Genomic DNA, 14,539 nt, shown 5'->3' on the forward strand with positions numbered 1-14,539 from the left:
ATTTTATTTAATACAAATATTTTTCTGGTGTATACAATATTCAACATATTTTGTAACAATTTTTTTAAATTGATTTTTTTTATTTTAGTTCGGCATCCCAATTTTGATAGAAAATATCCCTGAACAGTTGGATCCAATTCTTGAGCCTGTTTTGTTGCGTCAAACTTTTAAGCAAAGTGGAATGGAATATATTAAACTTGGGGAAAATACGATCCAATACAGTCATGACTTTAAGCTTTATATTAGCACTAGAATGAGAAATCCGCATTATCTGCCAGAAGTGTCAGTTAAGGTAAGTTAATTCTCCCCTTTTTAAAAAAAAAAAAAGTCAAAAAAAAACCATAAGCTTGGTGTAATGGCGTTACAATTTGCTTTAAAAACATAGGGTTATTGGTTTGATTCCTACTGCTTTCTTGTTGTAGCACTTTTGGCACTACAAACAGTACTACTTTAAGCTAAGCCAACAAAATATTTATTTGGGACTACATTTATATGGTTAATATTATCTAAAATCGCCAAGGCCAACTTAAAACGGGGTTGAGGTAACAAAAGTCAACCTATGATTCTGCTGCGAAAAGTTGCTTTTATACATTTTTTGTATATATCTTTATACTCGATGTGGAAAAGTCGAATGCGCGACTTAAACATAGAGTAACATAAGTTACTCCGATCCAGTCTCGAGTTGCCTGTGGCAGTTTGGGATATTATAAAGACTATAATTGCCCGGTAATTATGCTGCTTAATTAAGTGCTGGCTCAGCAGGAGTTCATACCGTTTATAGCGCCTTACTCAAGGGCGCTACAGCATGAGATTAGTGGGGATTAAACCCACGACCTCATGTGTGGTGTAACAAGTGTTCTTACCACTACACCACACTGCCGGTTGAGGATAAGTTAACAACAATTAAAAAAAAAATTTTTGTTTTAATATAGGTAACTTTAATCAATTTTATGATCACACCGATTGGTTTGGATGATCAGTTGTTGAGATTGGTGGCTGCTAAGGAACGTCCTGAACTTGAAGAAAAGAAGAATGAGCTTATATTGGAAGGTGCTAGAAACAGAAGACAACTAAAAGATATTGAAGACAAAATATTAGAAGTTTTATCAAGAGAAGGTAAATATATAATTGAAAATTAAATTTATTAAAATATCAAATTTTAGATTTTTTTTTTTATTTTTATTTTGGTTTTTCGCACATTGATAAAAGTAAATAATAAATACGATATACAATTAATATTACAACAATGCGACGGGAAAAAATTACAAAATTAATTTAATGATTTAAAACATGCCAAAAGTATTAATGTTTACATAAAGATTTTAAGTATGTTATGGCATGCTTACCAAACCCAAACCCTCTAGATTGTTTTATTAGTTTTAACTCATTAGGTTGACTGCTTTTACAATTTCTCTTTTTTGTTCTTATTTTTTTAAATGTAAAGAGGTTAAATTTCTGGCTCAAACTTAAAGTACCATTTGTTACCTTGACGCATTTTCAATATACCTATGACAGTTTTGGGTTTTGATGATTATAATTGCCGAGTAAGTTGACTTTTGATTTGTTTTGACTCTGCAAAAGTTTGCTGTTACTCAAGGGCTTTACAGCCTGAAAGCAAAGAGAGTCAAACCTAAGACTTAATGTAAAGTTAATTGTTTAAAAATAAAACTAAAATACCAAATACTATTGGTTTATTGTAAAATCACTTTAACTTTTGTTGTAAATACATGTTTTTATTTACTTATTTTTAACATTTTTTTAATAATTCTTACAGGTAACATTCTTGAAGAAGAAACTGCTATCAAAATATTATCAGAAAGTCGACAAATTTCACGGGAAATCTCAGAGAAACAGGAAGTCACGATGAAAACTGAACTAGAAATTGATGAAATTAGAAACGGTTACAAACCTGTTGCTGTCCACTCTTCTATTCTGTTCTTTGTCATTTCTGATCTTGCTAACATTGATCCAATGTATCAGTATTCCTTATCATGGTTTATCAATCTATATGTACAGGTAAAAAAAACCTTACAATAAATATGAACTTTTTTTAAATTAACATTTACAATAACTTTTTGGTAAAATAACTGGCAGCGTGGTGTAGTGGTCAAAACAATTCGGGTCACTACACAGTTGGTTTAATTTTTAATTGGTTTGATTTCCACTGCTCTTATGCTGTAGTGTCCTTGAGTAAGGCACTATAAACAGTATCAACTCCTGCTGAGCCGACCCTTAATCAGCAGCCTATTTAGCATGGTCAAAAGTCAACTTGAGACTGGGTTGGAATAACTGATGTTACTCTATGTTTAGGTCGTGAAGTCGATCTTCCTACATCGAGAATAAAAAAAAATGCGAATACTTCACAAACTTTATTAAATCATATTTGTTTTTTTTTAAAGCAATGTTTAATTTTAACAGTCTAAACCATTTTTAATATATCAAAAATGGAAAACGAAATTTTATTTTAATTTTTGTAGTCAATAGAAGAAAGCACAACCTCATTGATATTAGAAGAAAGAATAACCAATCTAAAAGATCATTTTACTCAAGTAGTCTATAGAAATGTCTGCAGATCATTGTTCGAAAAAGACAAATTATTGTTCTCATTTTTACTATGTATAGGAATACTAAAAGGAAGGTAAGCAAAATTTACCCAAAATTGTGCTAAAAATATAAAAAAATCTTTTTAAATTCAAAATTAAAAATAAATAAAAAAAACAAAAATATAATGAATATTTTATTTTTTTCTAGGGGAGAAGTTGATAATACGATTTGGAGGTTTTTACTTACTGGTGGTATTGCCTTAGACAACCCTTTTCCTAATCCTGCGCCTGATTGGTTGTCGGATAAGTCATGGGGCGAGATTGTTCGCTGTAACGATTTACCTGAGTTTAGTGGAATAATGAGACATGTTAGAACAAAGGTGAGATTGTATTTTTACCTACTTGTTTTTTTGTTTTATTGTATATGTTTTTATCCTCGATGTGGGAAAGTCGAATGCGCGACTTAAACATAGAGTAACATCAGTTACTCTGACCCAGTCTCGAGTTGCCTGTGGCAGTTTGGGATATTATAGATTATAATTGCCCGAAAATTATGCTGCTGATAAAGTGCTGGCTCAGCAGGAGTTCGTATCGTTTATAGCGCATTACCCAAGGGCGCTACAGCATGAGAGCAGTGGGGATTGATCCCACCATCTCATGTGTGGTGTAGCAAGTGTTTTTACCACTACACCATGCTGCCGGTTTATTGGTGATAGCCTTACTAATGACAAGTTAACTTCAGTAATAAAAACACACTACATTTTTTGTATTCATTTATTCTTAATGTAAAAAGTTAAACTTATCAGCCTATACATAGAATGACATTGGTTATCCTGAACTGGTCTCGGGTTGCTTTTAGCAATTTAGGATTTTATTAATTACAATTGCTAATCATTATTTTGCTGATTAAGTAACTTGCTCTAAAATACCCGGCAGCGTGGTATAGTGGTAAGAACACATGCTACACCACACATGAGGTCGTGGGTTCAATCCCCACTGCTCTCATGCTGTAGCTCCCTTGAGTAAGGCGTTATAAACGGTATGAACTTCTGCTAAGCCAGCACCTAATCAACAGCATAGCTACCGGGAAATTATAATCTATAATATCCAAACTGTCACAGGCAACTCAAAACTGGGTCGGAGTAACTGATGTTACTCTATGCTTAAGTCGCGCATTCGACTTTTCCACATCGAGAATAAAAATATATACAAAAAAATATATAAAATAGTTTTTACCGTTTTCAGTCCCTAATTTGAGGGCATTACAGCATTGAAGCAGTAGGAAATGAACCCATGTCTAATATAGTAAATTTCTTTGAACACTACCCTAAGCTGCTAATCACAATTATGTATTCTTAAATATTTTATTCGTGTTCTAATAAAAAAACTAATTATGTTAATGAAGGTGTCAGCATGGAAAGAATTATATGATTCTTCAAACCCACACACTGCACAACTACCAGAACCATTCCATGAAAAATTAGATGATTTACATAAACTTGTTATTATCAGATGTATTAGGCCTGACAAGGTGGCCCCGGCTGTACAAGTAAGTAACAATAATTTAAAGTTTTATTAAAAATTAAAATAATTTAGATAAATACTGTTGTTTTGGTTAGTTTAAACTTAAAAATTGTTAATTTTTTATGTTACAGTTTTTGTTACTTTTTTTTTGTTTTTAAATGTTGTTTATTAATTTTTCACTTTAAAATTTAAAAAAATTTTTTTTAGGATTTTGTTGTCAAAAAGTTAGGAGCTATGTACATTGAACCTCCAACATTCGATCTCCGATCCAGTTACAAGGACTCCAACTCTTCCACGCCTCTGATCTTCATCCTTTCTCCAGGAGCCGATCCAATGGCAAGTTTGATGAAGTTTGCTGAAGAAGAAGGCAAGATAAGGCTGTTATAAAAATTTACTAAAAATATATTTGTCGTCACATATAGTGCTTTATTATTTTTAAGGTAACATTTGCACTAGATAAAATAACAATGCACTTAGTGCTCGGCCCTCATATTATTTATTTTAAAGGCTTTTCTTAGTAACATAATTAGACTTATATTTTTGGGGGGCATTTGTTAAAGATTTATTTTTTTTGTATATATATTTATCCTCGATGTTGGAAGGTCGAATGACCTAAACATAGAGTAACTTCAGTTACTACGACCCAATCTCGAGTTCCTTTTAGCAGTTTGGGATATTATATAGATTATAATTGCCTGATAATTATTCTGCTGATTAAATATTGATTTAGCAGAAGTTTAAACTGTTTATAGCACCTTACTCAAGGGCGCGACAGCATGAGAGCAGTGGGGATCAAACCTATGACCTCATGTGGTGTAGCAAGTGTTATTACCACTTTAATGGATAACTGTTAAAAAATCATATTTGGCCCAACAAAAGTGCCATTTCACCAGCACAAACTTTCTATATTTTGATCGCACTGTGCATGTTCTCTCATTTAATTCACATCACATCAATACATTTTACATTAAATTCATTTCACATCAATTTTTTTACTATGCATGTTACATTGTAGTTTGTTGTCACTCATTTTATTCACCAAATAGGAATGATTGAACACAGTACCCAAGCCACTACCCCAAAAACCCCACGAACCCCTGGCTCTAGAAGACATTCATTGCGACCCAGGTCGCCACCTCGACTATTAACCCCAGGTGGGGAAGAAATTGGGGCTTCTTTAACATCCCAGTTGAAAAAACCCCAATCTGCGGATCTTGAATTTTCGTTTTTGGTCCCTCCAAAAGACGATAGCATTCCGAGTCTGCCAGAATTACAACAACGGAATAAGAGGAACTCGCTTGTTAAGAAAAGACGACAGAGCATAGTTTATAGTATGTTGCATGTATCACTTTTCACTTAACGTATTAGTATCACTTTTAAATGTAGCATCATATATTTAAAAAGTAATTATATGCACTTAGGCATCATAAGTAATAATCCTGGATCACTTTAACATTTAACATCACGATATTCTTAACATTATCCATACTTTAGATGATTGATTTGATCTCTACAGTTTCCATACTATTAAGTAAGACGCTGTAAACAGTTTAAACTCCTGCCGAGCCAAAAAGGCAATTGTTATCGTACAAAATCCTAAACTACTAAATTAAATTCGAAACTGAGTAAGGATAGCAAATGTTGTTGCAAGTTTAGGCTGTAAAGTTTCCTATTTAAAATCCAAGCTAAATTAATAGGAAAAAAATATGAAAAAAAGAGAATTTTTCCTGGAAAGGTCGACTTCACGTCCTAAACATAAAATAACATTTGTTACCCCTATCCAGTCTCGAGTTGCCTTTGGCGGTTTGGAATATTAAGGTTTATAATTGCCTGTTGATTCAGCTTTTGATTTAGTATTGTCTTAGCAGAAGTTCATGTTGTTTACAGCGCCTTACAATGGTGCTTTAGTATGGGAGCAGTGGGGGTCGAATCAAGGGCTTCATGTAGTAAAGCCATGTGTTCTGACCAAGCTTTCAGTTAATATTGTTACCAAGAACTTCATATGATCTTATGACTAAATAATATTAATTTAATTCTTCAAAATATTTTAGATATGTCAGGTGGTATGCAAACAATATCACTTGGTCAAGGACAAGGACCCATAGCAGAGAAAATGATCGAATCAGCGAGACAATGTGGCACTTGGGTCGTTCTACAGAATTGCCACTTAGCTGTTTCTTGGTTACCAGAATTAAGAAGAATTTGTGAAGAAGTATTTATAATTTTTTAAATTTTTTGATTTTTATTTCTTTTTTTTAAATCCAAAAAATAATATCATCACATGTTTTAAAACATAAAATTTTTTTTTTTAATTGTGTTTTAAATTTCTTAAAACATTGTTAATTTTGTTAAAAAATAATGTAGCGAACCTAATATCATTTTGTATTCTATATAAATTTTTTTGAACTGATGTAACTGCATTAATTGTTAATGCGTATTGTATTACCCTCAATTTTTAACCTATTTTAAACTGACATTATAAATACTTCACGTTCTTTAACAAATTATAAATTCTTAAAATATTAAAGATAATATTATTAATTTTTTTTTTAAAGGTAATCACTGACAAAAATACCACAATGAACGAGTTTCGATTATGGCTCACCAGTTACCCCTCGCCTGAATTCCCTGTTTCGGTTCTACAGAATAGTGTAAAAATGACGAATGAACCACCTAAAGGTTTAAGGGCAAATTTATTGAGATCTTATAAAATTGATCCCGTTTCGGACCCGGTGTTTTTCCATGCCTGTGATAAGGAAGGAAAGGGGCAGGTAACATATTTTTAAAATTATTTACCATTTTTTATTTTTTCCACGATAATTTTTGATGACTCAACAAGCTTTTAACTTATATGTTTTTAACTGGTGGCATAGCGAACTGGCCAAAAGATGTTAGGTTTGAATCTCAATGCGTCTATGTCATAGTGTCTTTGATTAATGCAAAAACATAATGCTACATTTTTATGCTTAGGCAATAGTTGGTAATATTAAAAAAGAATGTCAAAAATATGAAGGCAACTTTTTTTTGTATATATCTTTATCCTCGATGTGGGAAAGTCGAATGCGCGACTTAAACATAGAGTAACATAAGTTACTCCGACCCAGTCTCGAGTTGCCTGTGGCAGTTTGGGATATTATAGAGACTATAATTGCCCGGTAATTATGCTGCTGATTAAGTGCTGTCTCAGCAGGAGTTTATACCGTTTATAGCGCCTTACTCAAGGGCGCTACAGCATGAGATCAGTGGGGATTGAACCCACGACATCATGTGTTGTGTAGCAAGTGTTCTTACCACTACACCACGCTGCCGGTTTTAAACTGGCTCGGGGTATTTAAAGTTACTCTATTATTAGGCTATAAAGTCGACTTTCTTACAATTACAATACCCAAATATAAAGAAGTGTAGATCCTTTTTAATGTACATTACCAATATTTTTATAAAAATTATTTTTATTCAGACCTTTAAGAGAATTTTGTTTTCTCTTTGCTTCTTCCATGCTTTGGTTCAAGAAAGAAGAAAATTTGGTCCACTCGGTTGGAATATTTCGTATGGTTTCAACGAATCTGATTTAAGAATTAGTATTTGTCAAACACAGATGTTTTTGAAAGATTATGATGAAGTTCCGTTGGTGGCATTGCAATATTTAATAGGTAAGTTGGTGACATTGGATTTTGGAATGATAATAAGAAATGCCATTTTAATTTTTAATGCAATAATTAATAGTGACAAAGAATTTACTTTCTAGGTTGGAACTTTATAGTTTTTTTATTGGATTTTTTTTAATTTATTTTATTGACCTCATGTTATTTTCTGACTCTTCTTAGCCTACCAATAGTTTTTAGGAAAATAAAGTTATTAGTAGTTCCTTGTTGAGGCTGTAAAAACTGTCAGAATCGAACTTAGGACCTCATAAGTTGATAGTAAGTTTTTTAACTCGACGTCGTGGTGTAGTGGTTAGAATACTTGGCTTCACAACATAAGGTCCTTTGTTCAATCCTGACTGCCTTCATGCTTTAGCGCCTTTGAGTAAGGCGCTTTAAACGGCATGAACTCCTGCTGAGCCAACACTTAATCGGGCACAAATAATATATAATACCTCGATATCTCAAACTGCGAATGACAATTTGAGACTGGGTTGGGCTAATTGGTGTTAATCAATGTTTGGGTCGTGAAGTCGACCTTACCACACCGAGGATAAAATTATATAAAAAAATTATTAAATAAAAAAAATTATAAATTAAAAACATATTTTTGCATAGGTGAATGTAACTATGGAGGTAGAGTAACTGATGACCACGACAGACGACTTCTTAAAAGTTTATTGACTTCATTTTTGTGCACCGAAGTGTTTCAAGAAAGCAACTACAAGTTTGGGTCAAGTGACCTTTACTATACACCAACAGAAAGCGAATATAACGGATATTTATCGTACATTAAAAGTCTACCAATTAACACACATCCCGAGGTAAGTTAATGTATTAAAAACTTTTACTTTATTTTAGGCAGATTTGCCTTAATCAGACAGGTTCTTTAATATGGTTTTAACTTTTTTAAATTGGTTTTAACAAAATTTATCAAAAATTTGGACTGTAAATATATTCAACATTATATATTTTTAATAGGCACAACATAGTTTTTTTGGTAAAGCTATTATCATATTTAGTGAATTTACTTTTTTTGCATATATATATATATATTCATTCTCGATGTGTAAAGACCAGTTTTACAGCCTTAACATAGAGTTTCATTGCCTTGATCCAGTATTAAGTTGACTTTGGCTGTTAAGGATATATATATAGAATCTACCAATTGGTCTTTGGCTTAGCAGGAGTTTGTACCGGCCTGACTAAAGGGCGCTACAGCAGCAAAGCATTTGGGATATTACTACTTAGTAGCAAGAGGTTCTTTTACATAAAACAATGTTTGTTTTAATTAAATTTTATGGCGTTTTAAAATATGATTACTTTTAAGGTTTTCGGGTTTAATGAGAACGCAGATATCTCTAAAGAACAGCAAGAAACTCAACAAATGTTTGATGGAATATTGGTCACCTTACCACGACAAACTGCTGCAAGTGGAGGCAAATCTCCACAAGTAATATCATTTTAAATGATATATAAATTATTACTAAAAGCAATAACATAAAAACATATCATTAATCAATATATGGTGGTCTATATTAAAATTGAATCAGAAACAAATAATAATTTTTTTTGTATATATCTTTATTCTTCGATGTGGGAATGTCAAATGCGCGACCTAAACATAGAGTAACACTTTTTACCCCGACCCAGTCTCGAGTTAACTGTGGCAGTTTGGGATATTATAGATTTATAAATGCCTAATAATTAGGCTGCTGATTAAGTGCTGGCTCATCAGGAGTTTATATCGCTTGTAGCGCCTTACTTAAAGGCGCTACAGCATAAGATCACTGGAGATCAAACCCAGGACTTCATGTAGTGTAGAAAGTGTTCTGACAATTACACCACGCTACCGATACTTTTGTAGCGTAAGCTTAAAAATTTGCGTGAATTCCGTTATGCTGTGAATAATAAGCGTTAGTTAAAAATATTACTTTTAAACAGATGTCTCTTATTTTAATAGGTAAGATTGATTTTCCAAAAAAAAGAGATCACAATTTTTAACATGCGTACTAAATAAAGTAACTTTGATTTAAAAAAATTTATTTTTGTTTAATCTTTTTTTAGGCTTTAGTACAAGAACTGGCAACTGATATTTTGTCAAAACTCCCAGATCAGTTTAACTTGGAAGAAGTGCAAACAAAATATCCTACAGATTACAGTGAAAGTATGAACACTGTGCTGGCTCAGGAACTTATTCGATTTAACAGATTGACAGCTGTGGTCAGAAGCAGTTTACAGGTAACAATATTTACACTTTTAACTGTATTTTATTAAATAACTCTAAACATGTAAAATTTGCCGACAGCGTGGCAAAGTGTTTTAACTTTTGTTGGAAATGTCAAATAAGGTTTTAAGTTTGATTTTAATTGCTTTCATTCTGAAGTTTTTGACTATGGCGCTTTAAATTGAATTAACTTCTGTCAATTTTAAATCTAATAAACAAGTTAAAAATGAGGGATTAATATAATATAGATATTACAAAAAAAAAATTAACTGGCAGAGTAGTTTAGTGGTTAGAACACTTGCTAAATATATGGGGTCTTGGGTTCGATCCCCACTGCTTTTATGCTGTAGCGCCCTTGAGTAAGGCGTTATAAACGGTATAAACTACTGCTGAGCCAACATTTAATGAGCAGCCTAATTATCCGGCAATTATAATCAATATGATCCCCAAACTGTGAAAGAAAACTCGAAACTGGGTTGTGGTAATAATACTCTATGTTGAGGTTGTTAAGTCGACCTTTCCATATGGATGACAAAGATATATATAAAAAAAAATGTGAAAAAAAAGATATTGGGTAGCACAAGGCCAATTTATTCTAAGTTTAGGCTAAGAATATATACAAAAAAAATTATGTTCGCAAATTTTATAAATTCTCCCTTTTTTCTTTTTAAGGATTTAAAACGTGCATTAAGAGGTTTAGTTTTGCTATCTCGGGAGTTGGACGACGCTTTGGATAATCTTCTTGCTGGGAAAGTCCCGTCCATGTGGGCAACTAAGTCCTACCCGACTTTAAAACCACTCGGGAGTTATATCAGTGATTTGCTGGCCCGACTTCGCTTCTTCAAGGTATGATGGATTTATAAGAATACATATTAATTTATACAAAATGCAAGAATTTGGTATTTGATCTAAAATTTAGGCTACATGTATGAAAATGGTTCTGATTTTAGAAGTTTAAGTTTTTTCTAATTTTTTTTTGCAAATATTTTTTTATATTTTAAATAATTTATTTTTCTTTTAATTTAGACTTGGGTGAATCAGGGCAAGCCTGTCGTCTTCTGGATATCCGGTTTCTTTTTTACCCAATCATTTCTAACCGGAACTGTTCAGAATTACGCAAGACGACGACAAATTCCGATCGACCAACTTCACTTCAAATACCACGTGCTTAAAGAAGAACCAACCTCAAAACCGGTATGTAATACCGTTGATTACTTTATCTTTATGCAAAAAAGCCCCTAATATTAGAAAAAAAATTATCACCACCCCCCTAGTTTCAAGTTGCTTTGTCAGTTTTACAATTGAGATTGATATTGCTTGGCTGTTTTTAATTATAATTTTTTATAGACCTTTTCTAAAGACGGTATTAGGTGAAAACAGTGGGTATTGAACTCAAAACCTCCTATAGTTAGACTTGATGTCCTTATAATCCTTTTCGCGTTCTGTTATATTTTTGTTTAACTGAATAGTTGTTCTAAAATCACAATACAAAATTAATTTCTTTGTCCAGGTTGTAGGGGTTTATGTGCATGGATTGTTTATGGAAGGAGCTAGATGGAGTATCCAGGATAATTCGATCGTCGAATCACACAAGAAAATACTGCACGACGTTATACCCACTGTAAGTCAATTATAATACATTATGTTATTAATATAACTTTTATTCAAAAAAAAGATTTTAGATTAACCATAAGTAAAAAGTGCTTAGCAATTTTTGCCATAATTTATATACATATATATATCAGTTAAATTGTTAAATCTGGTATGTCAGTGTCACCCCCTTACATTTACTCGGGCCGCTAAATTCAATTTTCCTATCTATTTTAACTTTGCTTCTCTATTTAAAAGTGTTGTTACTGTTTTAGGATAAGCCACAGTTGTCCTATTGGGTTATATTGTATTGGTTGGTCATTTAAGAAATATCTATTTGTATCAGCTATTTATGATATATTTATCTGTAAATGACTTGCAATCGTAAATAATATTAAAGACAAAAACACTACATCAATGCTTTTTTATCTACTACATCAATGCTTTTTTATCTAAAATCTATACATTTTTAACTTTTCTAATCAATTTTTGTCATTTAGATTCTGTTGGAGCCTACACAATTAAAAGATGGTAAAGAAACGGAGTTGGGTGTTTATAATTGCCCTGTTTATAAAACTAGTTCGCGTCGTGGAATTTTGTCAACAACTGGTCATTCTACTAACTATGTTTTAACTATCAAGTTAGTATTTTTATGAACTGCTTATGTATATTCTTTTAAGTAGATCTAATGTTTTAGATGTCTGCCGATTAAAGATTTTTGCAGTTATTTAGTTTTTTTTTTGTATATATCTTTATCCTCGATGTGGGAAAGTCGAATGCGCGACTTAAACATAGAGTAACATCAGCTACTCCGACCCAGTCTCGAGTTGTCTGTAGCAGTTCGGGATATTATAGATTATAATTGCCCGATAATTATGCTGCTGATTAAGTGCTGGCTCAGCAGGAGTTTATACCGTTTATAGCGCCTTACTCAAGGGTGCTACAGCATGAGATCAGTGGGGATTGAACCCACAACCTCATGTGTGGTGTAGCAAGTGTTCTTACCACTACACCACGCTGCCGGCTTGCATATATAATTTGAAAACTTCTTAAGTTAAGTTAACTTTAGCATTTTTTGTCCGAATTTGAAACTTGGTGTTTAAAGTCAGAATTTAAATTACTTCAGAATGGATGCGTTAATATATATTACCCTGTCTAACATCTAGTGTATAGAAAAGATGATTACATTATCTGAATGAATTACTTTTATTAGATTTCCTTCAAACAAGGAGGAGCGTCATTGGGTCAACAGAGGAGTTGCCTGTTTGTGTCAGCTAGATGACTAGATTTATAATTTATAAATAAATGTACATTTCGATCTACGATTATCACTGTTCAATACCAATTACTTGTGATTTTAATATACACACTTTTATTTCTTCAAGTTTACACAATTGTTTACATCTTTTGTTTTGATCAATTTTGCACTTCAAATTTTATCTTAAGTTGAATATTTTAATGTACCATAATCAAATTTATATATATAACATTCACCGTCGTGTTTTTTTCTCTACTACCCATGACAGTTTATTTTTAGTCCATAGTAGCACTATTGACGCTTAAATTTTGTAAACAAAAACCAAAGGTGGGCATCAAACCGTTAACTCGCTAATCGTTGATTAACGAAGTTGGCTTTCGCGTAAAAATTAACCTTTTAAGTTAACTTTAAAAATTATTATCGGACCTCTTAACTTTCATTAAATTGTGCTTCCGTTAATATATTTCGGTATCTCAATTTTTTAATCTAGGTTGCTAAATGTTAGGAATTATCGCCTTTTTACCATATCATATTATCAAATGAAATATTACACGCCCCTTCAAGATAAAGTCGTAAGACATTAGTTTAAATTGTTAGGGGGGGGGCCCACAGATAATTGCACATTTGCTCTTACATCTTATAAATAAATATCTTACTATTTGTGGTGCGTAATAATTTTGTAGAATAAATTTAAATTAGTCACCACAAACAAAATTATTTTTTTATGCGTATAACATTTTATGGCACTTCCTGTTATCCGAGATCATATGTGCAGGGTCGCTCTAATCATTTGTATCTTTTAACTTTCCTGTTTTCAATAACAGCGCCATCTAACAAATGAACCTATTTTAACAAATGAACCTATATTTTTGGCCAATGATATTTATTGCATACAAATTTTAAAAAAATAAACAAAAAATTTTAAATCAAAAAATAATTGTTGTGTTAGAACCGCACAGGTACAATTACCGTGTTTACAAAATATTTAAAAAAAATATTAATATTCATAAAAGTTATGAAACTTTTATTAAAATTTATGAAATCTCAAAACCTAAAATTTTGTATTTTATTGGACGCACATTGGCCTAACTAACATTCAAGATAAAACATTTCGCGAAAATTTTCAGTAAAACAAAAGTTTGAGGTAATTTTTATTTTGGTTTTCATTAGGTCACGTTATATTTTTGGCCAATGATATTGCACACAAATTTTTTGAAAAAAAATAAAAAATTTTAAATCGAAAAATAATTGTTGTGTTAGAACCGCACAGGTCCAATTACCGTGTTTACAAAATATTTAAAAAAAATATTAATATTCATAAAAGTTATGAAACTTTTATTAAAATTTATAAAATCTCAAAACCTAAAATTTTGTATTTTATTGGACGCACATTGGCCTAACTAACATTCAAGATAAAACATTTCTCAAAAATTTTCAGTAAAACAAAAGTTTGAGGTAATTTTTATTTTGGGTTTAATTAGGTCACGTGATATTTTGGGCCAATGATATTGCACACAAATTTTTTGAAAAAAAATTAAAAATTTTAAATCGAAAAATAATTGTTGTGTTAGAACCGCACAGGTCCAATTACCGTGTTTACAAAATATTTTTCAAAAATATAATATTTATAAAAGTTATGAAACTTTTATTAAAAATTTATGAAATCTCAAAACCTAAAATTTTGTATTTTATTAGACGCACATTGGCCTAACTAACATTCAAGATAAAACATTTCGCAAAAATTTTCAGTAAAACA

The 14,539-nt window shown here is 31.7% G+C and overlaps 1 protein-coding gene across 1 annotated transcript in view; it reads left to right on the top strand.

Annotated features, from left to right (window-relative positions):
- Positions 1 to 13,613, top strand: part of LOC145750389 (dynein axonemal heavy chain 3-like) — a 55,920-nt gene extending 42,307 nt beyond the window's left edge. The window contains exons 67-85 of the mRNA XM_082566417.1: positions 89 to 292; positions 933 to 1,116; positions 1,775 to 2,016; positions 2,478 to 2,638; positions 2,752 to 2,923; positions 3,949 to 4,092; positions 4,275 to 4,434; positions 5,114 to 5,398; positions 6,119 to 6,279; positions 6,623 to 6,838; positions 7,525 to 7,717; positions 8,327 to 8,532; positions 9,039 to 9,161; positions 9,776 to 9,949; positions 10,608 to 10,781; positions 10,962 to 11,129; positions 11,446 to 11,556; positions 12,026 to 12,165; positions 12,739 to 13,613. Coding sequence (XP_082422543.1) covers positions 89 to 292; positions 933 to 1,116; positions 1,775 to 2,016; positions 2,478 to 2,638; positions 2,752 to 2,923; positions 3,949 to 4,092; positions 4,275 to 4,434; positions 5,114 to 5,398; positions 6,119 to 6,279; positions 6,623 to 6,838; positions 7,525 to 7,717; positions 8,327 to 8,532; positions 9,039 to 9,161; positions 9,776 to 9,949; positions 10,608 to 10,781; positions 10,962 to 11,129; positions 11,446 to 11,556; positions 12,026 to 12,165; positions 12,739 to 12,811 — 3,291 coding nt within the window. The 3' untranslated portion in view covers positions 12,812 to 13,613. The remainder of the gene's footprint in view (positions 1 to 88; positions 293 to 932; positions 1,117 to 1,774; positions 2,017 to 2,477; positions 2,639 to 2,751; positions 2,924 to 3,948; positions 4,093 to 4,274; positions 4,435 to 5,113; positions 5,399 to 6,118; positions 6,280 to 6,622; positions 6,839 to 7,524; positions 7,718 to 8,326; positions 8,533 to 9,038; positions 9,162 to 9,775; positions 9,950 to 10,607; positions 10,782 to 10,961; positions 11,130 to 11,445; positions 11,557 to 12,025; positions 12,166 to 12,738) is intronic.
- The last annotated feature ends 926 nt before the right edge of the window (positions 13,614 to 14,539 follow it).

This window comes from Corella eumyota, chromosome 4 (assembly GCF_963082875.1).
Source record: "Corella eumyota chromosome 4, kaCorEumy4.1, whole genome shotgun sequence".
In the NCBI taxonomy this organism is placed as follows: domain Eukaryota; kingdom Metazoa; phylum Chordata; class Ascidiacea; order Phlebobranchia; family Corellidae; genus Corella; species Corella eumyota.